A 25,579-nucleotide genomic window follows, 5' to 3' on the forward strand; every position below is an offset into this window, starting at 1 on the left:
GAAGGATGAACAGGCAGAGGGAGCAAATCTCAGTAGCTGAGGATGACTGATAAGGGCCTTGATAAACCACCTGAAAAAATAGCCCTAAGTATGCTGAGAAACCATTATTTTCCTACTGACCACTTAGCCAAAGGTCACAGATTGATAATTAGCGTGCTAGCGAGGACACAGGGGAGCTGGCACTCTCCTGTATGCTGATGGCTGTGTACACTGAAACCACCACCGCAGCAGGAAATTTGGCACATCCTACGGAAGTCCCGCCCACACGTGTCTTCTGACCTAGGGATTCCATTTCTAGGAATTTATCTTCGGTTACATTTGCTCATGTGCAAAATGACGTGTGAGCCATGCTATTGTTCGGTGAAAGCAAATGATGGCGGCAACCTGCTCATCCACTAGCAGGGGACATCAAAGAGGTGATGGATGTTACCTCCACACAACAGAAAACTGGGTAAGCGGCAAAGAGAACAAGGGTGTTTTTTGTGTACAGATATGCACAGCTCTCCGAGATAAAAGAAGTGAAACTCTCAGTGTAACCACTAAGCTACTATTTGTGTATGAAAGAAAAAAAAAAACCACGTTTGCCGACGCACTGCAGGCAGAGACTGTCCGAAAGGATGCACAAGGGATCAGGAATAGTGGCTGCCTCAGGGGAGTGGAAGTGGCTGGGAGAGAAGAGAGACTGACTTTTCACTGAAGGCACTGTAAACCTTCAATACCTTCTGAATTTGGAAAAGCATGCGTGTAGCGTATAAATAACAAAATAGGAAAAGAAAACAAAATGTGACAGGAAATAGAACCTGCTAGGCACCCCGACATGAAGTGTGTCCTGGGTGTTTTGAGAGGGTGTCACCGCTCCCTCTTTGCAGGTGATGAAATGGAACCAGCTCGGAGAGGTTCAGGGAGCCACCCAGCGTCACCCAGCAAGGGAGTAGTGGGGCTGGGGCTAGGACCCAAGTCTGCAGTCATGCTTGGGGCAATACCTTCACCGGGAGCCAGCTGCCCAGGGCCAGTTGTTGCTGTGCCAGCCCTGGACTGTGACCCCTAGATCTGGGAAGGGGGACAATTCTAGAAACTCAGCTCTAGACACCGAGTCCGGAAGAAAGATCTGGGGAAGCCAGGCCTAGCCCTGCCAGGGGACAGCTGTGTGACCTCCAGCAAGTAATTTCCCCTCTTTGAACCTGAGCGCCTCATCCAGGTTCCCACTGAGGGGATGTAAAAGCCGTAAATGAGGTGAGACTGAGAAAGCTCCCTCCTCGCAAGCAGGTTCACCCAAATAACCCAGGTCTTTCAGACTGGCCCCCACACCTCTGGATCCCCCAAATCTCTGAGCTGTCCGGCTTCACTTCCTTCTGGGTCCACGCAACTCTAACACAAACACTCCTATTGTTTACTAAGTTCATCCGATTATTCAACCATTCAATTTACACCTTTGCAGGGCCTCCAAGCGTCAGCCTCGGGTGGCCAGGGCTATCCTCCTCTCACGACCCCACCCGCGCATCCCCGCACTTGCTCACGCCTCCCAGAGCGCACTCGGGCCCACAGCCCTTGAGCGCCTGGGTACAGGCACTCGGACCACGCCCGCCGCCCACAAGGACCCGTGGCGCAAGTCACCGGGGGCCCTACGGCTCCACTAGACTAGACGGGCGCCCAACGCCCCTCAGCTCCAGCCTGCGCTCCCCAACCCCTAAGCGCAGGCCCCTCCCCTAAACCGCCCCAGGTGCCCAATGAGCGCCGCGGCTCGGGAAGGCCCCGCCCACCCCGGGGAGCCCCGGCTTCCGATTGGTCCTCCCGGGCGCTGTGTCCCCCCTCCTCACATGGGGCGGTGGCGGGGTGAATGAAGTGGGAGCGATTCCTCCGCCCCCGCGCTTACCTACCAGGCGCAGCGGGGCCCGCCCCCCCAACCCGCGCCCAGTCCAGCGCCCGCCCGACTGCCGGCCGCTGCCCTGGACCCTGGCGTCCGGCTCCCCCCGTGCCAGGACCCCGCGTCGCGGACCCACGATGGCCAAGCGCAGCTCGCTGTTCATCCGCATCGTGGAGGGGAAGAACCTGCCCGCCAAGGACATGTGAGCGCGGCCGGAGGAGGGAACCCCAACTTTCCGGGGAGGGGCGCTGCCCCTTATGCCTGCTTGACCTTTCTGGGGTCCACACGGCCCGCCCACAAGTAGAGCAGTGATGAGGGTGTGGCGAGTGTGGCTGCAGTGGGAGACTGGCAGGGAAATGGGGACAGTGAGATTTGCTGCGAGCACCGGACAGTGGGTGACAGGGAAGGGCCGGGGTCTGGGGAGGGGGCGGGGATCTGTAAGGGGCCTTAGTGAATAGGGGGGAGAGAACGGCCGCTCAAGAGGGTAAGGGGCTTTGATAGGACAGGAGCTGGGCGTGGGGGAGACATCGAAAAGGAGTTGTCTCCATGCACTGCCGGCAAGGGGGGGGAGCGGGGTGTGGCTGGAGGGTGTGGGGTGCCCCCCCTAGAAACGAGGGGTCTTCCTCAGTAGTTCTGGGACCCTTAGTACCTGGGAGTGCACGGGAAACACCATGGGGCCCAGGGGCTGTCCTGGGGCTTCCTGCTGTGCATTTGGGAAGGGAGGGGCTGGCCTGAAGAGTGGACCTTAGGTCAGGAGGCTGGGACCGGTGCAGGATGGGGTGGCTGGGTAGTAGCGGCTCTTGTACCCTCGGCTTTACCTGAGCCATTGCCTTTAATCCTCACAGCCACCCAGCAAGGTCGTTCTCACCATTCCATTTTACAGATGTGGAAACCGAGGCTCAGAGACGTGAAATGCTGGCTCCAAGTGGCGGAGCAAGGTCTTGAGTCTAGGGCTCCTAACAAGCACTGACTCCTAGGACCTTCCCTGGCCCCTGGCCAGATTTGAGGAGGTTTCTGAAGCCCCCATCCCAGCCTCCTCAATAGGTGCCAGAGCTGAGCAGTCCAATCCCATCACTGGCTCCCTTGCCTGAACCTCAGGCAGCTCACTGTCCCCAAAGCCTCAGTTTCCCTGCTGTAAACTGGAGGTGGGAATCCCTCTCGGATAAGAGCGGTGGAAAGTACGAAGCTTGAGGGGCCTGGCTGCCTAGAGGAGGGGGCGGGGACGGGGGAGCCCGGAGGAGCCCGGAGGCAGCATATGGTCCAAAGTCTGGCAGCCTCCCCACCTCCGGGCTCCTCAGAGAGCTCCCGGATGCAGAGAGGTGGTGGACTGGGGAGTGGGGTGCAGGAGGACGGGGCAAGGGCATCTCCCTCACGCGCACAGTGGCCCCTGTGAGTTTCCCAGCACTTTCAGCGCCATGAGCAGTTCCAGTTCAAGGCCCCCTGGGCCTGAGGAGGCCTGGCTCAGCAGTTGCCATGGCAATGGGTGAGGGAGGGTGCTGGGCGGGCTGTCTCAAGGTGGGTTTCGCTGCGTGGGGGGCAGTTGGGGCGGGAGCTGGGAATGTGGTCTCTCAGGTGGGAAGGCAGATGAGCTCTGAGAAGGGTCTCGGCCTCCAGGCCCAGCATCTAAGCACCCCCCATGCGGGCACTGGTATCTAGGTCAGCTTGGCCTCCTCTGGCTGGTGGCGCCTGGGAGGAGCAGCCCCTCCATCTGTTGCCTCCCTCCCCATCCCTGCAGCGCTGGCCCTAGTGCCTGACTCTAGGCTTTCACCAGCCTAGGGCGGTGAAACTGTGGACTCTGCCTACCTGGGAGCCATGGTGCCCGGTTCCCTGCCCAGCCCTGCCTCTGCACAGCTGAGGGACACCACCAGGTGCCTCCATCCCCAGGGGAGGGGCCACCAAGTTCTGAGGGTTCTGCCTCCAGAATCTCTTTCCTTGCCCTGCCCTCTTGTCTCCTCACCTCCCCCTACCTCCTTTCCTCTGCCTTCTGCATAGAGGCTGGTGTGCACAGCTCTGACCGTCAACCATCTCTTAAATCTAGCTGTGAACCTCCGCCACCCCAGCCCCTCACATTTGGGCTACTGGCCTTCACAGCCCTGCTTCTGCACACGTGTGAGTCTTCTGCCTTCAAGGACTCCCCTTCAGGTTTCACTGGAAAACTCCTATTCACCCTTTAGAACCTCTTCCAAACTTCTACTCCTCTTCAGGACTTTCCCTGGTGCCCTTGGGCAGGGTTCCTTGCCCCTGCTCCATGCCTTCCGGCACGTCGGGTGAGCTGGAATTAGGACAAAACCCTTGATAGCAATTGCTTCTTCGTGGGCTGCCTGCACCACGTGACTCTAAGGGCAGGAACCATGACTCATTCGTCTTGGCATGCCAGGTCCCTTAAGGGACGCCTGGTCCACAGTAGGGGAGATTCAGATGTGTCCAGGACCTTCCCATTTAATCCTCTTATTAACCCTGTAACGTAGATATGCTCCATTTGTAGATGGGGAAACCGTGGCTCAGGATGGGAAGTCCTTTTCCAAGGCCACACAGCCAGTAGGGGGAGAAATCAGGATTCAAACCCAGTCTGCTGCTGACAGGCCAACCAAGCTGGACCCAGGTTGCAAGCTTGACGGGGGCGGGGCTCAGTGGGGACCAAGCCTCGCAAATGCCATGCAGAGCGTTGGCTCAGGCATGGCGGGGGTTTGGAGATCACAGGAGACCCTCCCCAAGTGCTGGAGGCACGGGGGGTGGTGAGCCTGCCCCACTGGACCTCATCAGCCCCAGCTTGTCTCCCGAGCAGCATCCCTTCTAGCTGGGACTTGCATGCTTCTGAGGACGGGGAGTTCACTTTCATCCATGGTGACCCATCTTGACTGAGGCAGTTCTGAGGAAGGGCATCATCACACAGTGACCGCTTGCCTCCCGGCCACTTCCACTCAGGGTTTTTAGTCCCCTTAAGGGCACAGAGCACAGCTGTGCACCCTATCACCAACAGCTTCCAGAGCCCACCTGTTTCTGTCATGCTTCCTCCCATCCTTGGGTGCCTGGGTCAGCCATACAGGAGCTGAGTCTCATGGTGACCAGTGACTCACTGGCTCCCACGCCCAGTGGCCCTGGGGACGGGCCCGGGGCTATTTTGGGGTTTACCCTGATCCTCCCCATTCCACTGCCAAGGCCCTAAATATAGAGGCCCCACAAGGAGCCAGGCTGGGCCAGCCACAGTTGGGCTCAGGTCCTTAAATCTGGCCTCAGCCCACTCTTGACACTGCCCCCTTCCGCCCCTCTGATCCAGCCACCCAGCTCATGGCTGCCCTGCACACTAGGTCTGGTCCTGCCCGCAGGCCTTTGCCCACCCCAGTGACCCCGCCTGCAACAGGAGCCCCAAACCTCACTGTTCAGTAGGGATTCATTCGTTGAGCTGCACAGTGGGCAGTGCCCCGTCTTAGGAGACATTTCCCATCAGTGTAAGGAGAACCTTTGGAGATGTTTGTCTCCAGTAGCTTCCTCTGCCGGAAGATCCCCTTTTGAGAAGGGAAGCTGGGCTTGGAATTCCCCAACCTCCAACATGCAAATACACTTCCTTTTTATGGATGCCAGGCCTGAAGGGCACTTCTGAAGACAGGCCACCCCCCCCACCCCCCGCCTCTTGCCCAACAGTGGCCCTGGGCCAGGCCGGTGCTGCCCTCAACCCCAGGAATCAATTCCCCACCAACAGAGACAGGAGGAACCAAGCGGTCCTGGGTTGCCTGGCCCATTTGTTCTTTTCCAGATGGCTGGGAGCTTGAGGCCGATGGTTTTATTTGTTCATTCATTCATTCATCCAACAAACACTCAAGGGACCCTGTCAACACAGAAGAGGTCCCCCTCTCAGGTAGCTCATAGACAGGTAGGGGAGGCAGCTGACGACAGTACCTCACTAGCAGTGCTGGGACGGAGGGAAACGTGCCAGGGAGGGGGCTGGCGGGGGGATGGCAGGGGAGCCCTTACTCCGGGCCTCTGGGACAGGAGAGGGCTCTTAGTGAAGGGGACCGAGGAGGGGTCTTGGGAGGAGTGGGAAGACACTGGAGGAAGCAAGTCTGAGCGGAGAGAGTGAGGGGCTGACTTGGCTGAGGGTAGGCTTTTGTGACTTGTTTCTGTCTTCCCTGGCTGGGGCGGGGCGGGGTGGGGGGTGCTGTGGGAGCCGGCAGGAAGGAGAAGCACCTTTCCCCCCACCCCGCCCGAGCTGGAGAAGCAGCGGGCAGGGGAGCCTTGGTGCACGATCCTGCCTTTGCTTCACCAGCGCCCTCCCAGACCGAGGGTGGAGGTACTTTCCTGCCTGAGGAATCTTTGGGTCCCAGCCCAGGACCTGGTGCCTCAGCCTTGACTGTCTTTTTCCTGGGGTCGCTGGGAGGCCCTGGAGGAGGAAGGAGGGGTGCCCACGGCCAGCCGCCCCATCAGTCAGCCCCTCCCCGCCTGTCTCTTGCAGCACGGGCAGCAGCGATCCCTACTGCATCGTGAAGGTGGACCACGAGCCCATCATAAGGTACCGCCCTCGCCCCGCCCCCACCTGAGGGTGAGTGAGATGGGCTGCCCCCTGGGGCCCGTTTGAACTCACACATCTGGCGTGTGTGTGTGTGTGTGTGTGTGTGTGTGTGTGTGTGTGTGTGTGTGTGAAATTTGCGTGGAGATTTGCGTGGCGAGGGCTTGGAGCATCTGATTCCCTGGAGCCCATCAGGCCCTAACAGCCTGCTAGGAGGTAAGAAAGACCCTCTAGTCTTGCTGATTACTGACCTTAACGCCCATGGAGGGATTATCTACCGTGGGCTGGGTGCTCAGACAAGGGCCTCTCCCCCACTCTGTCGCTCTTTACAACCCGCAGAAGGGACAGGTGATGATGACTAGTTACAACAGCAGTCACTTAGGGAACGTGGTCTCTGCCAGGCCCTGTGAGAAACCTTTTCCAGCCCGTTTAATGCTTCCAGTGAGCTCTGTACAATAGGGTCACATCCTGTTTACAGAAGAACTAACTTGTCCAGAAGGGCCACTTCCCCTGGGCATCCCTTTCTCCATGGGCTCCATGATTCTGGCAGGGTCTTTGCTGTTTGGTCCCCTCTCTCACTCAGGCCTTTGCCTCAAAGTTCATGGCCAAAGCCGCTCAGCTCTTCTGCCCATCTGGGTGTCCACTGCTGATTGAGAGCCAAGGCTGCCATACACAGTTCTTCTCACTGCAGACGCCTTTTTCCAGATTCTCTCCTGAGCATGGGCGCCATGAGGGGGGAGACATGCGTGCTCTGATTGTCTCAATGACAGACAGAGAAACCAAGGCCCCAGAGTTCAAGTGACCTGTCCAAGAACTGGTTGGGATGAAGGTGATCCCCTGAGCCTTCATCTGGGTCCTTGGGGAGTTTCAGCTTCCCCACATCCACATACCCTGCTGAGCCCTATGTGCTGAAGGCTCTGTCCTGGGGGGTTCGGCCAGAACTGGGTGAGGCTTTGCCCATACAGGACCTCTGTGGGTCAGGACCCAGACCTTGGCTCTCAGGGCCCCCAGGAGGACTCTCTGTCTCCAGAGTCAACTTGGCCCTCCCCCTGCCTCTACAGTGAGTCTGTCCAGCATCTGGAGCCAGGGGGAGGCTTTGGTCCTGGCTCTGCCACTGTCCTGCTGTGTGACCTGAGGCCAGCTACTGCCAGCTCTGGTCTCAGTTTCCCCCAATGGAAAATGGCCTGATAGACGCAGCCTGTGCCCCACCCAGGGCAGAGAGGAAGGTCAGGAGGGAATGATTGGTGATGGACGGTGGGTCGGGACAGGGAGAATCATCACCTAGCAGAGCAGTTTTTCCCGGGAATGGAGGCAGATGTGGGGAAAGGTGGGCTCAAGCCACACAGCCCCGCCTTGTCCCAGCCCGGGGCCTGCGGGCGGCCCAGGCAAGTGCTGAGGGTCCTCTCTTGCAGGACAGCCACTGTGTGGAAGACCCTGTGCCCCTTCTGGGGCGAGGAGTATCAGGTGCACCTGCTGCCCACCTTCCACTCGGTGGCTTTCTACGTCATGGACGAGGATGCCCTCAGGTGGGTGGAACCCCAGTCCTCAGCTGGGGCCCAAACCCCACCACTTGTCCCTCTCTGGCCCATTTCACTGCTGGGACTGCTGGTCACGGCATCCTCTTTACAGCCTGGAGGGAGGGGGAGCCTGGGGGGATCTGGAAGGTGCAGGGTTTGGATGTGCGGTGTGTGTGTCTGTGTGTGGATTCCTTGTGCTCCCACCGCGTCACGCGTGTGCACGTGCACTGGGCTGTGTGTGCGCGGGGGTGCAAGCTAGGAACCAGGCCCCCGGGGATGCAAGCTAGGAACCAGGCCCCCGGGGGTGCAAGCTAGGAAACAGGCCCCCGGGGATGCAAGCTAGGAACCAGGCCCCCGGAGACAGGAGCGTGGCACGTTTGTGGGCATGTGTGTCAGTCCACGTGCGGAAACATATCCCATGCCCATGAGAGGGCCTACAGAAGGGTCATGGGTCCGGCTCCGTGGGCTCCGGTAAGTGACTGGAGTGTCAGTCTCCCTGCTCCCGCCAGGGGCCCCGACCTGCATGGGAGGGGGTCCTGGGCTCCGCACCGAGCCCTGCCCAGCTCTGGCTCCCTCTCCACCCTCCAGCCGGGACGACGTCATTGGGAAGGTCTGCCTTACCAGGGACACCCTGGCTACTCACCCTAAGGGTAAGATCCCGGGAGGGAGCCCACTCTTTCTCCTCCCCTGGCCTCCCTCCCCTGGCCCCCAACTTGTCTGCCCAGTCCCCGGCCCATCCTCCACTCTGAGACCCTTCTTCTGGGCTCCTTCAGGCCCCCATGCTCAGGAAAAGCCATTTCTACCCTCCCCAGAAGGGCCTGTGGCCCTCTCCAACTCCTGCACCCCAGCCTCTGTGCCCCATTCTGCCCCTGCCCTCAGTTGGGACCACATCCCCCCAGGGCAAAGAGGGGCTGCTAGTGGTGGGATCTGAGGCCTCTGCAGGCAGAAGAAGGGGCCCCTTTATGCTGCATGGCCCAGGTGTGGGAACCCCTCCTCCCAATCTGGCTGGCTCTGTACCCCACGGGGTCCCCTCAGCCTGGGTCCTAGTGTCCTAAGTCTGAGGGGTCGGCCTGGAGCGGGGCCGGGCTGGAGAGCGCCTTGGAGGATTCTGGGGATGCGGACATTGTTTGGAGGGGTCAGCCCTGCCCTAGCCTCACTGTGTGACCTGGTGCTGCCTCCTCTGGACTGAGTCCCCACCTGCCAATGAAGGTTCAGACCAGGAGCTCTGAGATGCTTCAGACTCTGCTGGCCGGAGCCCCTGTGACTCTCAAGGGGCCTTCCCGGCACACGCCTGCTCCTGTCCGTGAGGCTGGGGCAGGCCAGGGGGCAGGGGCCTCTGCTGACTCACGGAGCCTCTTGGCCCCTGCCAGGCCTGAGGCCTGTCCTGCCTGTGGCCCCAGCCAGCCCCTTGGGGGCCAGTGGCCCTAATGATGCCATTGCCTCGTCACGCCCCCATCTGGGCTTAGGCCTTCCTCCCAGCACCCCTGGGCGAGAGCCACTCTCCCCCTGTTTTGAGATGAGGAAACTGAGGCAGAGAGGCCGGTCCCAGGATGGGTCAGGGTCAGGGCCACCAAATGCAGTGTGGCCCAAGAGTGAGGACTTGGACTTTGACCCAGGCTCTTTTAACCACTGTTGTTCAGCTTCTGAACCTCAGTTTCCCCATCTGTCGCTGGGGACAGCAGCCCCTGCCTCGTGGGAGCTTGAGAGGCTTCTGAGGGGCCTGTGCAGGGGCCCATGGTGCCTGGAGGGGCTGAGAGAGAAGGGCCAGGGCCCTGGCTGAGCCGCGGCCCCTCAGGTTTCAGTGGATGGGCCCATCTGACGGAGGTCGACCCTGATGAGGAGGTGCAGGGTGAGATCCACCTGCGGCTGGAAGTGGTGCCGGGGACCCGGGCCTGCCGGCTGCGCTGCTCTGTGCTGGAGGCCAGGTGAGCCCTGGGAGACCAGGCAGTGGGCCCCGCAAAACTAGAGAAACCCGGGCTTCCCCGGTGGCGCAGTGGTTGAGAGTCCGCCTGCCGATGCAGGGGACGCGGGTTCGTGCCCCGGTCCAGGAAGATCCCACATGCCGTGGAGCAGCTGGGCCCGTGAGCCATGGCCGCTGAGCCTGCGCGTCCGGAGCCTGTGCTCCGCAATGGGAGAGGCCACAACAGTGAGAGGTCCGCGTACCGCAAAAACAAACAAACAAATGAAAAAAACAACTAGAGAAACCCACTGTGGATGCTGGGCCTCCTCTCCCCCGAGTCCACCTCCTGACCCCGTGCCTCCTCCCTGGACAGCGGGCTCTTGGGCACATGGGCGCGGCTTCTCTGACCTGAAGACGTTTCCCAGGTGACCCCACTCAGGAGGCTGTGTCTCTTAGGGGAAGGGATGATGTTCTAATGCCGGAAATTCAGGCATCCTAGAGCAGTGGGGGTGATGGGTGACAGGGGACCCTGAACCCTGATCATACAGCCCCAGTGCCAAGACTGGGCTTCCCCTGGCTTTAACTTCAATATGAACTTGGCCTGACTTGTGAGGTGGGTGGGGGTCCTCGGTGGGGTGGGGGGTGGTGGTGGAAGGAGTTGCTGAAAACCTCCAGATGGGAGGGGCGGGGTTCTCTCCAGGAGCGACAGTGACTTGGATGGGAAGATGGGCCTGTCACCTGTGACAGGGAACCCCCCACCCCTAGCAGGGTATTTTTAGCTGCAGGCCCCACTCCCACCTGGGCCTGAGTGTGAGTCACACACACTCCATGAGAAGCACCTTCCTGTCCGGCTCCAACTCACCTCCACCGGCTGCTTGCCTGGCTCTAGGGTGGGAGCAGGCGGTGGCCCCCAGCCTCCGCACACCGGCGGGCCGGCACCTGTGGAGGAGCCGCGGGGCGGCTGGCCACGCTGGGAGGAAGACCTCCCTCCTGGGCATGAGGCCTGTGGCTCCGCCGGCTTTATTTTCTGTCCTGGGGCCGGTATGTGGAAGAGGCAGGGCCAGCTGGGAAAGGCTTGGCCTTGGGCAGAATCACAGTCACGTCCCTCACGCTCTGTCATCCTCGCGGGCCATCCACGCCTCTGCTCACCCACTTCCTCCTTCCTCAGCCTCGCCCGGGCCAGGCTCTCTGTAACCCGCATGCTCACACGCTCACACACACTCGCACACACGCACACACGTGCACACATGCTGCCCAGACTGTCGGGGGCACGACGGCTGGGCCAGCCCAGCCTCCTCTTAGCAAGTGCCTGGGTGGGAGTGGGGGGCAGTGGTCGGTCAGCCCTCTGTCTGGCGTGTGAGGGCACTCGTCCCCCAGGCTCCTTGGCTCCAACCCCCGTAAGGAGCTGCCTTTGTGGCAGAAACAGAACATTTCCTCCTCAACTTTCTGGGCAGATTCTCAAGGCCAAACTCTGGAATTTTATTAGACATTTCTGAGGAGGAAGGAAAAGCTGTCACGAGAGGCATAAAATGGAAAAGACGGAAAAGAGCAGAAAATAATATTTCCAGGGAAGGGAACGGGGCTGGGCTTTGTGGTCCTTCCAGAGGGTTCTAAGCTGGGGGCACCGCGGCCAGCCTTGGGCTTCATAAAGGGCCGTCTGTGGAGAGAGGGCAGGATGGTGGTCGGGGCCACTCACCAAGGCCTCCCTCAAGTAGGGGGGATATTGCGGGGACAGGCCTTCTAGAAGCCCATCATCTCAATTCAAGGGACTATCTTCTCCATTTTACTGATGCGGAAACCAAGGCTCAGGGAGGTGGCCCTTGCTCTGGAAAGGGGGAGGGGGAGGGGGGGCGCCCCTGGCCCGGGCTGTCCCACGGCTGAGCCTGCCTTGCCTGCCCCGCCTGCCAGAGGAGGTGCAGCGGCCGACCTGCAGTGGCCGAGTCAGAAGGAGCCTTGGAGGATGCCCCCACCCCAGGGGTCCATGGGGTGACCGCGGTGGGAACGGCTGGAAGGCTGACAGCCACCCAGCTGGCCAGGCCCAGGATGAGCCCAGGCCTTTCCAGCCCGGCGTGGGGTTACTCCACAGTGGTGGGGTGTTAGCCCAGGGGACGCTTGGTGACAAGTGGATGCTCTCCTCCCTCGCAGGGACCTAGCCCCCAAGGACCGGAATGGTGCATCTGACCCCTTTGTCCGAGTGCGCTACAACGGCCGGATGCAGGAGACCTCGGTGAGGAGGCCGGGGGACCGGGAGGGGGCAGGGGGTTTTCACCATCACCTGGGAGGTCACGTTGGGCTTACAGTCTTACAGAGGAGGCTCAGAAAAGAGGGGCCACCTCTCCAAGAGTGCACAGTGGGTCCAAGCCCTTCTGGTGCCAGCTCCTGTGGCCTCAGCCGCCTTTCACTCCTGGCCCAGATGGGCCGAGACAGCCCACCTGCGGTTAATCTGCAACGTCCAACAGCTGCCCACGCGACTTTTCTCACCTCTGGGGAACAGCCAGGGTGGTGAGCTCAGTCCTGGCGGGGAGGGTGTCGAGACCTGGGTTCTCAGTGCAACCTGCTACCATTTTGCTGTGTGGCCTTGGGCAAGTGCCTTACCCACTCTGGGCCTCAATTTCCCCACCTGAGAACCGAGTAGGGGTTTGGACAGGAAGTTTTTACCTCTGCTATTTCGGGGCCTCTGCCCGGACCGAGGAGAGGAAGCTGCATCAGGACCCCTGCGGGGAAGGTGCGGTGTCGGGGGGGTCTATCCTTGGCTGGGCCTGGGGAGCCGCATGGCGTCAGCCCTGCCCCCGCTGACCCCTTTCTGGGCAGATTGTGAAGAAGTCACGCTACCCACGCTGGAACGAGACGTTTGAATTCGAGCTGGAAGAGGGGGCGGCAGAGGCGCTGTGCGTGGAGGCCTGGGACTGGGACCTTGTCAGCCGCAATGACTTCCTGGGCAAAGTGAGCACCCTGCCCCTTCAGGCCACACCCGCCCGGCCTCCCTCCTGGCCATCCCCAGGAGGCCCGGGACTCCCCAGAGCCAGCCACTGGTGCTCAGGGACCCTCGGAAGTTACCCCCTCTTAAAAGAACAGTAGTTGGCAAGGAAGAGACCTGAGGATCCCAGCCCCAGGATGTCCCCTGACCCATAACGCCTCTGCCCCACCCCCAGGTGGTGTTCAATGTCCAGAGACTCCGGGCAGCCCAGCAGGAGGAGGGCTGGTTCCGGCTGCAGCCCGACCAGTCCAAGAGTCAGCGAGAAGAGTGAGTGCCTGTGGCTCGGTGGCAGGGTTGGCAGGGCTGGCGGGCTCTGGGCCCCGGGAGGCAGAGCGTTGGCGCCAGCAGGGAGACAGGTGTGCTGGTCAGGGGTGGGTGATGCTGCCCCAGGTTTCTTGTGGCCCTCGCCCACCAGGCCAGCATCCTTCTCCATCTGGCCGGATCCTGCCTCTTCCCCCTTTCTCACAGTCCTGGACTCAGCCCTGCCCTCAGAGCTCCAAGGCAATACACGTCTCCTGCCTTCTGTCTTCTGGCAGATTCTAGAACAAGCCTTCAGATACCTTCCCCTTAAGGGTTTCTCTGCAGACCTTACTTAGCCCAGTGTTCAAGTCCCCAGAGCTCTGAGGCAGTGTCCCTGAGCCATAGCTCCTCCCAATTTTCCAGGAATAGGATTACCAGATAAAATACAGGATATTCAGTAAAACTGAATTTCAGATAAACCTTGAATAATTTTTTAGCGTATGTCCATCCAATATCTGAGACAAACTTATATTACAAATACTCAATTTATCGGAGTGTCTTGTATTTTTACTTTGGTAAATCTGGCAGCCCTACCAAGGGAGCCCCCTGGCCTCTTTGCCCACTACTTAGCCCGGAAGTGGAGGACCGGCAGTGTCCCCCCCTCGGATGCTTCAGCTCTGTCTCTCCACAGGAGGCCCCAGGCCCCCCCATCCCCACCCTCAGCAGGGCAGGGGCTGGGCACACGCCTGTGTCCAGCTCCAAGGCACTTCCACAGAACCAGCCACGGCGGACTTGATGGCTTCTAGAAGCCACGTGTCACTTAGCCGTGCTGTGCTGCGGGTAGCGGGGGGCCGTAGAGACTGTCAAGCCTTGGTCATCGGCCTCCCCTAGAAGGGTCAGAGCAAGGGAGCTTGGAAGTTAGGTCTGATGTGGCAAGGTGCTTACCCTGTTTGAGCTTCAGTTTCCCCTGGCAGGTTGTTTTGAAGCTTGGGGATCTGATTTGCTTCCAGTGTAAAATATATACATGCGGGAGCTATTCTCTGGGAGTTGACAGGCTCAAGGCTGGAGAGTCTACATGGGTGAAGTCTGGAGTCCACAGGAGTATAGAGGTGGCGGGGAGCCAGGCCTTGAAGACGGATGGAGTTCCCCTGAGGATGGAGGCAGGAAAAGCTTTCCAAACAGAGAGAACAGCCCGGGCAAAAAATGGGAGGGGAGGCAGTGCAGGGAACCAAGGTGGAGGGCACACGCGGAGGGACCGCAGGGAAAACGGAGGCAGTGGGGAAGGGGGCACGGCCCCGGGCAGCCTGGGTCCCTGGTGGAGAGGTCACAGGCTGCCCGTTCCAGGGGCAACCTGGGCTCCTTGCAGCTGGAGGTGCGGCTGCGGGACGAGATGGTGCTGCCCTCCGACTGCTACCAGCCCCTGGTGCAGCTGCTCTGCCGTGAGGTGAAGCTGGGCACCCAGGTGAGGGGGCCCCTGGGGGAAGGTGGGAGGGTCCAGGGACAGTAGGTGTGTCCTCCCTGTCCTTCTAAACCCACTGTGAAGAGCAGAGACCTGAGTTGTCAGGATGGTAAGGAACCAGCCAGTACCCAGGGCCCCTCCGTCCCTTGGGAAAGTGCCCCCCGCTTCCCCATGGTCCTCTGCGGTCCTCAGAGTGAAGGGTTTGGCTTCCCCTGTGCGTCCTGCAGCCGCACCTCTCCTTGCTGCCTCCCGCAGAGCCCAGGGCAGCTGATCCTACTCATCGAGGAGACGACAAGCACGGAATGCCGCCAGGACGTGGCCACCACCCTGCTCAAGCTCTTCCTGGGGCAGGGACTGGCCAAAGACTTCCTGGACCTGCTCTTTCAGCTGGAGCTGGGTCGCACCAGTGAGGCCTGGGAGGGAGTGGCCCGTCTGAGGGCATGGTGGGGGACCAGAGCCCAGGACTCCGGGGATGCTGGGAGGAGAGAAACCTCAAAGTCCTCCTGTAGGAGGCTGATGGGTCCGATTAAGGAGGGAGAAGGGTCAGATTAGGAGGCAAAAGAAAGAGCAAAAGGCAGAGGTGGGGTGCTGGGTTGGGAGGTGGCCAGGAGGCTCTTTACTGAGCATCCAGCACAGAGCCCCCAGCCCCAAGGTCCTCCATCCTCCTCCCCAAAGCCTTGTCCCTCTGCCAACCCCCTACCCACGGGGACCTCTGCTCGTAGGTGAGGCCAACACCCTGTTTCGAAGCAATTCTCTGGCCTCCAAGTCCATGGAGTCTTTTCTGAAGGTGAGTTTTCATAGTATATTGTCTTTGTTTTATGGATGAGGAGACTGAGGTTCAAAGAGGCTAAGAGACAGATTTGAAACTTAAACTTGACTCTTCTGTCTCCCGTCCAGGGCCCTTTAAGGATAAGAATTTCATTCACTCATTCACTCATTCATTCATTCATGTAGCTGCAGTTGTTGAGCCACCTTGCCCTGTGTGCCTGGCTCTATCCTGGGTGGATAGATGCCCGAGGTGGCTGGGAGGCCAGCTGCGAGGAAGATGGTGGGCAGCAGGAGGTGGGAGATGGGACCAATGCGGCTCGCGGTGGCCCCCAGGTGGCTGGAATGCGGTATCTGCACGGCGTCCTGGGCCCCATCATTGACAGAGTGTTTGAGGAGAAGAAGTACGTGGAGCTGGATCCCAGCAAGGTGGAGGTCAAGGATGTAGGGTGAGGCCAGGGGTGATCCCTGAAGGCGCGGTGGGGGGGCGGGGGGTCAGGCCCTTTCTTCAAGTGTGTGTTTAAGTGCTCTTTCTGCCTGGTCTACCTTTCGCCTGCACTGCCCACCTGGGCGTGGTCTCTGTGTCCCTGTCTTGGCTGATGTCCTTCTACGCCTGTGTCTCCGGGTGCCCCTGTCCGAGTCATGAGTGCAAGCGCTGACGTCGACCTTTCTGCGGGTCTGCCCCGGGCTCACTCAGGTGCTCCGGGTTGCACCGCCCGCAGACCGAAGCTGAAGTGCTGGAGCAGAGCGCGCAGACGCTGAGCGCCCACTTGAGGGCGCTGTTGAGCTCGCTCAGTCGCTCGGTTCGCGCATGCCCTGCCGTGGTCCGCGCCACCTTCCGCCAGCTCTTCCGGCGCGTGCGCGAGCGCTTCCCCAGCGCCCAGGACGAGGTGCGCCCGCTGCCGGTGGGGCTGGGCGGAGAGGAGAAAGTGGGGGGGGAAAGAAGTGGTGGAGCCCCAAGATGTGGTAGGAAGGGCCTGATGGTTAGAAGCCGAGGGCGGGGCCGGGAGTGGGAAGTTGATGCGGAGAGGTGGGGACAGCGCCAAAGGGAAAGGGGCTGTCAGGGCCCAGGTTTAGGGAAGTCCAGCCCCCAACACTCGCTCACTCCTCCAGAACGTGCCCTTCATCGCCGTCACCAGCTTCCTGTGCCTGCGCTTCATCTCTCCTGCCATCATGGCGCCCAAGCTCTTCCACCTGCGGGAGCGGCACGCGGACGCCCGCACCAGCCGCACCCTGCTCCTGCTGGCCAAGGTCCGGGGCTGTGGACGCTGGCGGGAGGTGCCCAGCTGGCTGCTGAATAGGGGTCCTTGCTTGGACTGCCGTGTGTTCCCCATTGGCTCGAGGAAAGCCTTGTGGCAGGCCACGGTACCCTCATGTGATACTGCACAGCTTACAGAGCTTTCTCATGGTCACCCAGTCTCATGGATAAGGGAACAGGTCCACAGCAGGAGGTCGCCCAAGGCCTCACAGCTTGTCAGGGGTGAACTGGAGTCTTCTAACCCCCAGATCTACTCACTCCCAGACTGCGCTTATGTGTTTGGCACCAGGTTGGGGCCAGGGTACCCAGTGGAGCAGAATCTGTTGTTAAATCTGCAGAGGAAGTCACCAGGTTGGGCCCAAGTGGTCTCAACTGTAAGTCCCCGAAAGGTCTCAAGCTGTGATCGTTCACCTCTGACCCCCAGTGGGGATAGAGCAGCCGTGAGCAGAGCCTGTGCCATCTCAACCTCCATGTCTACAGTGGAAGTAGTACAGACTGGGTGGGGGTGGGGGGAGCGGCAGTGGCCCGGCCTCTGACCCAGCAGAGCCTGGCCTTTCTTGCTGTCAACCCCCAGGCGGTCCAGAATGTGGGCAACATGGACACACCAGCTTCCAGGGCTAAGGAGGCTTGGATGGAACCGCTGCAGCCCACGGTGCGCCAGGGCGTGGCCCAGCTGAAGGACTTCATCACCAAGTTGGTAGACATCCAGGAGAAAGAGGGTGAGCGCTTCCCCGTGCGGCCCCGCCCTCACCCGCCGATCACGTTTGCCCCGCCCCCGTCCCATGGCCTCGCCCCCCCCACCCCGTCCCATGGCCTCGCCCCCTTCAGTGCCTCTCGCAGCTCCACCCACAACCTGCTGTTGAAGTTTGCTCCGCCCCAGTCCCCGCCCTCGGTCCGTCCCTCCTTCCCCTCCAGTGGGCTCACCTGTCACCTTCCCTCCCTGGCCTACAGAGCTGGACCTGCAGTGGGCCCTGAGCTTGCAGGCGCCGCCGGTGAAGGAGGGGCCGCTCTTCATACACAGGACCAAGGGCAAGGGCCCCCTCATGTCTTCCTCCTTTAAGAAGCTCCACTTCTCCCTCACCACGGAGGCCCTCAGCTTTGCCAAGACACCCAGCTCCAAGGTGGGTAAGGAAGGATGAGGGCAAGTAGCGCTCTGAGGGGTTATAACACCCTGGAGGCACCTTTCGCTTCCTCGGAGCCCATCCCAGGGTCCACCGGGATCAGAAGAAAGCCAGACAGATGCAGGCTCCTGGTGTCAGCCACAAGGTCACTTAAGACCCGTGAGAAAGAAGGTCCTCTGTTCAGGGGGTCCTGGTGTGGGCAGCGGCTGCAGTGTCTAGCCCTGGCTTCTAGGTCAGGTGCATGAGGAAGATGGGGCACTGGGAGCTCAGGGAAGCAGAGAGGGGCTGAGAGGCGTACTGGGTTCCTGCCCTGTGCATCTAGGGGAAGTGTGTCAACCTCTCTGAGCCTTGGTGTCTTGACCTGTGAATTGGAGATAATGGTCCCTACTTACCAGGTTGTTGAGAGTTAGATGAGATGAGCTCTCTAAGGGTCCAGAGCCTGGCACAGAGCAGGATCTAGACCAGTGGTATTACTGAAGACACTACGTCCCCTGGGCTGGCCTCTCCTGGGCACTTTGCTCCCAAAAAGGGCTGAGCACATACTTCCTGAATGGACCTGTTGACCCCCTAGCAGGGCCAACCTAACCCCCAGTCAGCCAGGATCTGGGGGATGGTCTCCAGGGATGCCCAACCAGCCCTGTGCAGTTTGGGGTGGGGGCAGAGGGAGTGAAGGAGCTCAGGTGACCCCTCAGCCCAGGCCTCCCACTTTCCAGCTTCTTTCACTCTGGGCAGCTGCCCGGCCCTCGGGTTCCCTGGGCAAAGCCTGGCTACCCACCCTGCTCTGGGCCCCTTTCCGCTCCTAGGCACGGAGCTGTGCCATCCTCTGGGCACCCCCGTGTATCCCCCTGTGCAGCACCGCCCGCACTACTGCCTCGTTTCTGCCTCTTCTCCAGCAGACACCCCAGTACGCACAGCACATCCTCCTCTGGGCTGTCCCTTCTATCCTTTGGGAAGCCCCACCCAGAGACGGCTCAGACATGGGTCCTCAGGGCTCCCCTCCAGGTTTCCCCACTCCTCCCAAGAGATGGCACTGCCCCTCTCTGCTTGTCCCTGAGGCCAGCAGGGGTGGTGAGCTTGGATGCCTGAGGGCCATGGGGACTGGCATTCGGATGCTGAAGGGCGCTGGTGAGCTCCCGAAGCAAGAACAGAGTCTGGGCGCTGGCAGCGTACGTTCAGCTTTAGCAGGTTGGGAGTCCCTCAGGGTCATGGACGTTATAGGTCCAGAGCTTCTGTCTGTCCCATTTGTATCTCATCAAATTCGATGACGGCAGGAGTGGGGCAGGGTCCGGCAGGTGGGTTGTGACTTTTAGGGCCTGCGAGAACAAAGGTGAGTTGGGAAAATAACTGCAAAGGCACAGGGCCTGGTCCACAGCAGGCAGTGCTCTCCAGCCCCGGAAAGCTGCATTTCCTGGCCCTTTGCTAAAGCTCAGACCTCCCAGGACTGCTGGGAGCCCACAGAGGCCAGGCACATCTGTCTGCGCTCTGTCCTGGCTGAGGTCACTCTCAGAGTAGGCCTCTGGGAGGGCAGGCATTCTGGATCCCCAACACCAACCCCTGATGCTGCAGAAGGGGAGACTGAGGCCCAGAGATAGGAAGTGGAGTGACCCTGGCTAGGACCCTGAGCCTCCTTTCCCCTGTTCCCCCTCTCGCCCAGAAAAGCACCCTCATCAAGCTTGCCCACCTCCGGGCAGCAGAAAAGGTGGAGGAGAAGAGCTTCGGCAGCTCCCATGTCATGCAGGTCATCTACACGGACGACGCGGGCAGGTCCCAGACCGCCTACCTGCAGTGCAAGGTGTGGGCCATGCCGAGGGGGCACCTGCAAATAGGGGTACTGTGGGAGAATGCCTGGGTGGGCTGGAATGAGGGTCGAGTGAGCCTCCCACCCCTTGTCGGCCGCATCAGGCACAGCAGGGGTGTGAAATCTGATGTGAGTGCGGCGTGTGTGTCTCCTGGGGTCTGGGTGCCTGGGAGGCCGTGCCCGTGTCTCTGCGCGGCCCTGCTTTGGCAGCCACACGCGGTCTGGGCGTGGACTGGCGGGTCCCCACGTCTCGAAGCTTCACGTTGTGCATGTTTTTGGAAACTGTATCTCCAAGTATCTGAGTTGCTCCTTGTGTGTTTCTCTGTGTGTGTGTGTGTGTGTATCTACACATAACAGTCACACACTTATGTGAGTGTGTGACTCTGGGTGCACATTCTCAAGTCCCTTTCTCCTCTGTTCACGTATTAACCCATTCATTCACTCACTCATTCATTCATTCATCTAAAAATATTTATTGAGCACCTTCTGGGTTCCAGGCACTATTCTAAGTGGTGAGGTTATAGCGGCAGACAAAACAGCGTCCTTGCCCTCGTGGAGCTTCCATCCCAGGGGAGAAGATGGACCCATAAATAAATATTTAAAATGTCAAACGGGAACCAGTGAAGACTGAGAGAGACGGGGAGGGGACAGAGTGAGGGTGTAGCAGGAGTGGTGCTCAGGGAGGGCCTCTGATAGGCAGCACTTGAGCAGGGACCTTGAGCAAGGACGAAGGTGAAGTGGGAGGGGGCGTGCTTTGTTCCCCCGAGTGACTGTCCTGGGCGCACGGGTGGGAGGTCACAGACCCATCCCACGGGCCCCACCTCTAAGGACTCCCTGTTGGGTCAGAGTCTAGAGCCACAGGGAAAAAATGGTGACAGCAGAGCCACCACATGTAGTTGGCAGGTTGTGGATTGCCCAAGGGCATGGCCGAGGGGGCCAGTGGTGGCTGAAATCCAGCCCTCACTCTGCTCACCAAGCCATGTGCCAGGTGCGGGCTGCATCCGTCTGGAGAAAGGGCAGCCTTTCCTAATTCACCCAAAGCTGCCGAGCGGGCTAGCAGGGACTGTGTAGTCCTGAGAGATAGGGCAGCTTCAAGGATGGAGAGCTTCCCGGAGGAGGTGACCTCTCATCAGTGCCCACCCCCATGCCCCCTGTAGTGTGTGAACGAGCTGAACCAGTGGCTGTCTGCACTGCGGAAGGTCAGCATCAACAACACCGGCCTACTAGGCTCCTACCACCCTGGAGTCTTCCGTGGGGACAAGTGGAGCTGCTGCCACCAGAGGGACAAGACAGGTGGGATGGAGGCCAGGGCCGCATGGCACTGCGTCTGTCCCCGACAGGCCCCTGGAGCCCCGCCTCGCTGGCCTGGCGGGGAGCTACCTGGGCACCTGTGGGCACTCACCTGAGGCCAACCAGGCCCCGCAGGTGCTCTGGGCAGAAAGGGTCCTGTGACCAGGTGGTTTGGGAAATGCCACTTGATGTGTGCGATGCATGTGGGTACCTCAGAGGCCCTGGAGGAGGCCTGAAAACGAGTTAGAATCCCATATCTGACACCATTTAGCCCAGCACTTCCCAAATTCCTTTGCCAGGGACCACTTTTCTGGCCCAGCGAATGAGCTTCTTGCAGAACCAGTGTTCCAAGGAACACACTTTAGGAATTCCTTGCTAATGAGGGCTGAAGACAGCCCCCTAATTTGCATATTTCCAGACTGGCAGCCCAGTACTGGAGCTGTGAGTTGGGGGCACCCTGGGCCTTGGGCACTGGCGGGATGGCAGAGAGAAGCTTCTAGAACTTTCAGTGGTGATGGAAATGGTGTGTATCTGTGCTGCCCAGTACTGTGCACGTGCCAGGCCTGAACATGTGGTTATTGTAGCTGGTGCAGCCGAGGAACTGCGTTTTGAATTTATTTTAATTTCAATTAATTTAAATATGAATGGCCTCATGTGGCTAGTGGCTACCCTCTTGGACAGAATGCTCAAGATCTTCCTTATCCCTACCTGCTTTACAAAAATTTCTTTTAATAAATGTATTTATTTTTGGCTGCGTCGGGTCTTCGTTGCTGCGCGCAGGCTTTCTCTAGCTGCGTCGGGTCTTCGTTGCTGCGCGCAGGCTTTCTCTAGCTGCGGCGAGCAGAGGCTACTCTTCATTGTGGTGCATGGGCTTCTCACTGCGGTGGCTCCTCTTGTTGTGGAGCGCGGGCTCTAGGTGCGCGGGCTTCAGTAGTTGTGGCTCGCAGGCTTAGTAGTTGCGGCGCACGGGCTTCGTTGCCCCACAGCATGTGGGATCTTCCCGGACCAGGGCTCGAGCCCGTGTCCCCTGCATTGGCAGGCGGATTCTTAACCACTGTGCCACCAGGGAAGTCCCCTTTGCTTTACAAAATTCTTGCTCCCCCGTCACAGAGGAGACTCAGCACTCGGAGCCCCTGGCCTGCAGGCAAGGCTGACCCTCGAGCCCGGTGGGGTCCAGGCCCTCAGAAGCTGGCCCACCTGCTGTAGCCCAGCCCTGGCTCTGAGGTTGAGCAGTGGCAGCTTGTCACGAGGGCGTCCCCGGCTGGTTGACCTGACCTGCGGCCTCTGGCTGTAGCCTTGTGACAGTAACCCTTGTCATCGGTGCAGTGGGGCTCCCCAGGGCGCTACGAGGCAGGGCTGGGCAGCCGTATTTTGTGGAGCAGGAAACCGAGGCTTAGCAAATGCAGGTGTCTCTGCCAAGGTTGTAAAGCAGCACGTGGCAGGGCCGGCTCATTCCAAGGCACAAAACCCCGGCTCCCCTCACCATGATCTTACAGTTCCAGGCTGCTCCCTGCTTCCTTCCAGGCAGGAATCTCCCAGAAAGTGGTCCAGCTCCCTAAGTTGTATTCTGCACAACTCCCTTATCCTGCAGTCACGGCTCAGGAGCTGAACCCGAGAGAGATGAGGGGCTGCCCCCTGGAAGTGTGGGGAGCCACAGGCAGGCCCTGGGCCAGACTTCCCGGCTGTGCCCCCAGCCCAGCTCCGCCCTGGGGGCCCCTGAGTGCGTCCCTTGCCCTCTCTAGGCCTCGGTTTCCCCATCTGCATTCCAGGAAGTTGGACATAAGCGCTCACAGTGACTGCCTGTAACTCTGTCCTCTCTCTGCCCCCAGATCTGGGTTGCGACAAGACGCGGTCCCGGGTGACCCTGCAGGAGTGGAATGACCCTCTCGACCATGACCTGGAGGCTCAGCTCATCTACCAGCACCTGCTGGGTGTAGAGGCCACACTGCGGTGAGGAGGCCTGTGCAGGGGCAGCGAGTCCCACGCAGCAGAGCCTGGGAAGCCCCGGGGGATGTGCCGGGGGGCGGGGCTGGAGCCGGGATTCGGGCTCAGGGCCCCTCCGCAGTGGCTGGTCTCTTCCCTTGTAATGAGGCTCTGCACCTCCCTGCCTGTGGCATCCACACCGGAGGGCACCTGGATCTCTGCAGCCTGAGGCTGGCTCATCCTAGGTTGAAGGTCCCAAGGGCTGTGGAAGCCCAGGGTCAGGCTGTAGCTGCTCCGTGCCCCCGGCTGACCCGGCCCCCTCATCTGCCCAGCCCTCCCTTGGTGCCCTCAGAGCACCGGGATTGCCCTCAGCCAACTCGCTTAATTCAGTGGTTCTCAGCCCTGGCTCCAGCTTAGCAAACACAGAACGCTTTTTAAAAACAGGATGCCTGGGCCCTACCCCCCTGACTCAGAATCTCTGGTCGGGGGTGGGTTCAGCATGGGGATATTTTAAAGCAAGCCATCGCTTCCTGAGAGCACTGCTTCCCTGAGTCTGTTCGAAAGGGGGCAGTTTTCTCTCCCACACCCCTGCCCCCGGCGCCTGGAGGGGTGCCGGGCATCCTCCTTGCCTCCTCACCAGCTCTCCTAGGGCTTCTCTCCTGTGGCTACTGTAGCACATTACCATACGCTTGGTGGCTTAAACAACACAGGTTTATCCTCGTACAGTAAGAGTGGAAGAAGCACATGAGCAGAGGGGTCAGGGGTCAGACGACCCTCTAGGGCCTAGAAGGCAACTGATGAGGAGGAGTTTGATCTGTTTTATCCAAAATAGATCAGGGAGATGGTCAAAGTGCTGAGCCAGCAGAGTTCCTAAATAAGAAGCTTCAAGCACAGGGTCGCGAGGCTGCCCACCATCCCTCTGTGTAAGCGCACAGAACTGTACCTGAGCGACCCGGGGACCTTTGGTGAACCCCGGCTAGGAGCCGTGCTTAAAATGTCCCTGTCTCCTGTTCCCATAAGAATGAAACTTATTCCGTGGCCAGGTAACACGAGGGAATTTTCAGGCCCCGCTTGAATCTCTCCCCAAGGGCCCTCTGAAACGGAAGCGACACGGTTCAAGCTTGGTTTCCAAAGTGCCTTCCGTTGATCCACCTTTGCCGAGGTGGAGGATGAGGGGGGACCAGAGGAGGAGGCTGGACGGCGGAAGCGGGAGGTGACCAGGGGCCAAGACCTGGGTCCACACTTTTTCCTGTACATTGAAGCAGCCCCCTGCCCCCAGGAGCCCCCTCCAGCTCAGGAGGCCCACCCTGGGTCACCCAGCCTTCTGGGCGAGGGCACCAGAAGCCCTCACATCCTGTCCTCTCCCACAGGGAGAAGCACCGACAGCTGAGTGCGGGCCCAGAGGCAGGCCCTGTGCTCACGGGCCCCGGAGGAGGTAGGTGCTTCCCACCTGAGCCCCCTTTCGGGGATGGTGGGTGGGGCCTCCCTCCCAGGGGCCCTCCGGCCTTCCAGACAGGTGCGACCCTACCTGCTCTGCCCTCATCCTGCATCTGCTTCCAGCCCCCGAGGACCCAGTGGCTCAGCTGCTCCAGGTACTGCAGGACCTCCGGGAGGCCCATAGGTCCAGCCCAGCTGACTCCCCACCCTCGGAGCCCAGCCGCGTCCTGGAGCTGCAGACATGAGGCCGCCCCGCACAACGCGCTGAGCCCCGCCAGGTGCTGGGAGACCCCCGTGCACTCTCAGCTTTTCACCTCGGTCCCTCTCGTTGGGGTGCACGGCCTGGGTCTCTCCTGGGCTGAGTGAGCTGGGGGAGCCAGGGGCCCAGGGGGTCCGGAAATCCAGAGCTGATATGGTTTTGGCCCATCATCACCCACCTGACATCTCCAGGGGACTTCGGGGGTTCCTGCTCCTCTGTGAGGCCTGGCTGCTCCCCGCCAGCCCCACAGCCATCACTGCCACTAGCCCAGACTCCCCAGGGTCCCTCCTCTCCTGCCCAGGGTGGACCCAGCTAGAAACCCCCCTCTAGGGTGGTCCACACCCAGATGGACTGATGCTTCTTGGACCCAGAGAGGCAGGAGGGAACACGGGGCCCAGGAGACCAGGCCTGGACCTCAGCACCCCTTTTGCTCCTGGCCACCACCACCCCTGCCCCCCTCACGGCCGCAGCTGTGCTCCCCGGGAGAGCCCCGCAATGCTCTGTCGCCGACAATAAACCTGCTGTGACTGTGGAGGCTCTGGGACCTCGAGATGGGGGCCAGCTGCTGGCGGGGGTGGCCGAGCACCGGGCCGCCGGCACAGTCTCTGTTTCCCCCCGTCCTGGGGACTTGCTTTCTCCTCCCACCTGCTGTCCCTGCCACACCCCTGGGTCCCACTCATCCGTCTCCCACAGGCTACGGAGCGTGATGTGTCTCACCAGCTGGCCCCTCCTGGCAGCCCCCAAACAGGCCCTTCCTCCAAGTGTCCTGAAGACTGCAAGTGGGGGCAGGTTCAGAACCTCAAACCACATGTCCTGGCCCTGGCAGTGGCCCTTATGCCAGCCCCCTCGTCCCAAGCAAGGCTTCCTCTGGTCATCACCTCCCCGCTCTCCTCCGAATCCATCCCTAGGTACACAGTAACTTTCAACGTAATTAACGAAACAGGGAAGGGACAGGGTCTTCCAGCACGTTCTTAAAACTCTCATTCAACCAAGCTTAGAGCCTCACCTGTGAATCCCAGACCTGGGACAGTCCCCAAGGGCCCAGGTCACAGGCAGGACCCTTGACCCAGCTGACTAGCCGGAGTCTGGGGCAGGACCATCTGGGCAGGCTGCATGCTGGATTCTTTGAGGGATAGCATAGAAAAGCAAAGGGGGCTGCAGATGCAGGGGGCTGCCCCGCTCCCCTGTACCCCATGGCTTTGGGGGCCCTATCCACCTTTTCTCCTGGTCACAGCCTTGACAGCCCGCCCACCCAATCCCTTGGATG

General features: G+C 60.4%; 1 protein-coding gene across 2 annotated transcripts; it reads left to right on the forward strand.

The window, feature by feature from the left end:
• The first annotated feature begins 1,854 nt into the window (after window positions 1–1,854).
• RASA4B (RAS p21 protein activator 4B) lies at window positions 1,855–24,914 on the forward strand. Of its 2 annotated transcripts, XM_032605233.1 has the most exons (21): window positions 1,855–2,066; window positions 6,315–6,371; window positions 7,781–7,894; window positions 8,474–8,535; window positions 9,681–9,810; window positions 11,931–12,012; window positions 12,597–12,728; window positions 12,938–13,029; window positions 14,347–14,464; window positions 14,717–14,867; window positions 15,184–15,248; window positions 15,563–15,675; window positions 15,924–16,116; window positions 16,340–16,477; window positions 17,059–17,203; window positions 17,436–17,605; window positions 19,260–19,397; window positions 20,561–20,696; window positions 22,523–22,643; window positions 23,987–24,051; window positions 24,177–24,914. In XM_032605233.1, the coding sequence occupies exons 1-21, from the start codon at window positions 2,002–2,004 to the stop codon at window positions 24,296–24,298; spliced, it is 2,409 nt and encodes an 802-aa protein (XP_032461124.1). In that variant the 5' UTR covers window positions 1,855–2,001; the 3' UTR covers window positions 24,299–24,914. The 2 variants fall into 2 exon arrangements, with proteins under 2 accessions (XP_032461124.1, XP_032461125.1); XM_032605234.1 differs by lacking the exons at window positions 1,855–2,066; window positions 6,315–6,371; window positions 8,474–8,535 and having other exon boundaries at window positions 7,804–7,894.
• Window positions 24,915–25,579: the final 665 nt, after the last annotated feature.

Source organism: Phocoena sinus, chromosome 15 (assembly GCF_008692025.1).
Source record: "Phocoena sinus isolate mPhoSin1 chromosome 15, mPhoSin1.pri, whole genome shotgun sequence".
Lineage (NCBI taxonomy): Eukaryota > Metazoa > Chordata > Mammalia > Artiodactyla > Phocoenidae > Phocoena > Phocoena sinus.

Excerpts from the sequence above, each read along its gene's own strand:
- RASA4B (XM_032605233.1), top strand. The coding sequence starts at position 2,002 with ATGGCCAAGCGCAGCTCGCTGTTCATCCGCATCGTGGAGGGGAAGAAC. Across the intron at positions 15,676-15,923 it reads GTGGAGGTCAAGGATGTAGG|GTGCTCCGGGTTGCACCGCC; the intron begins GTGAGGCCAGGG and ends GGGCTCACTCAG. Across the intron at positions 16,478-17,058 it reads CCCTGCTCCTGCTGGCCAAG|GCGGTCCAGAATGTGGGCAA; the intron begins GTCCGGGGCTGT and ends GTCAACCCCCAG.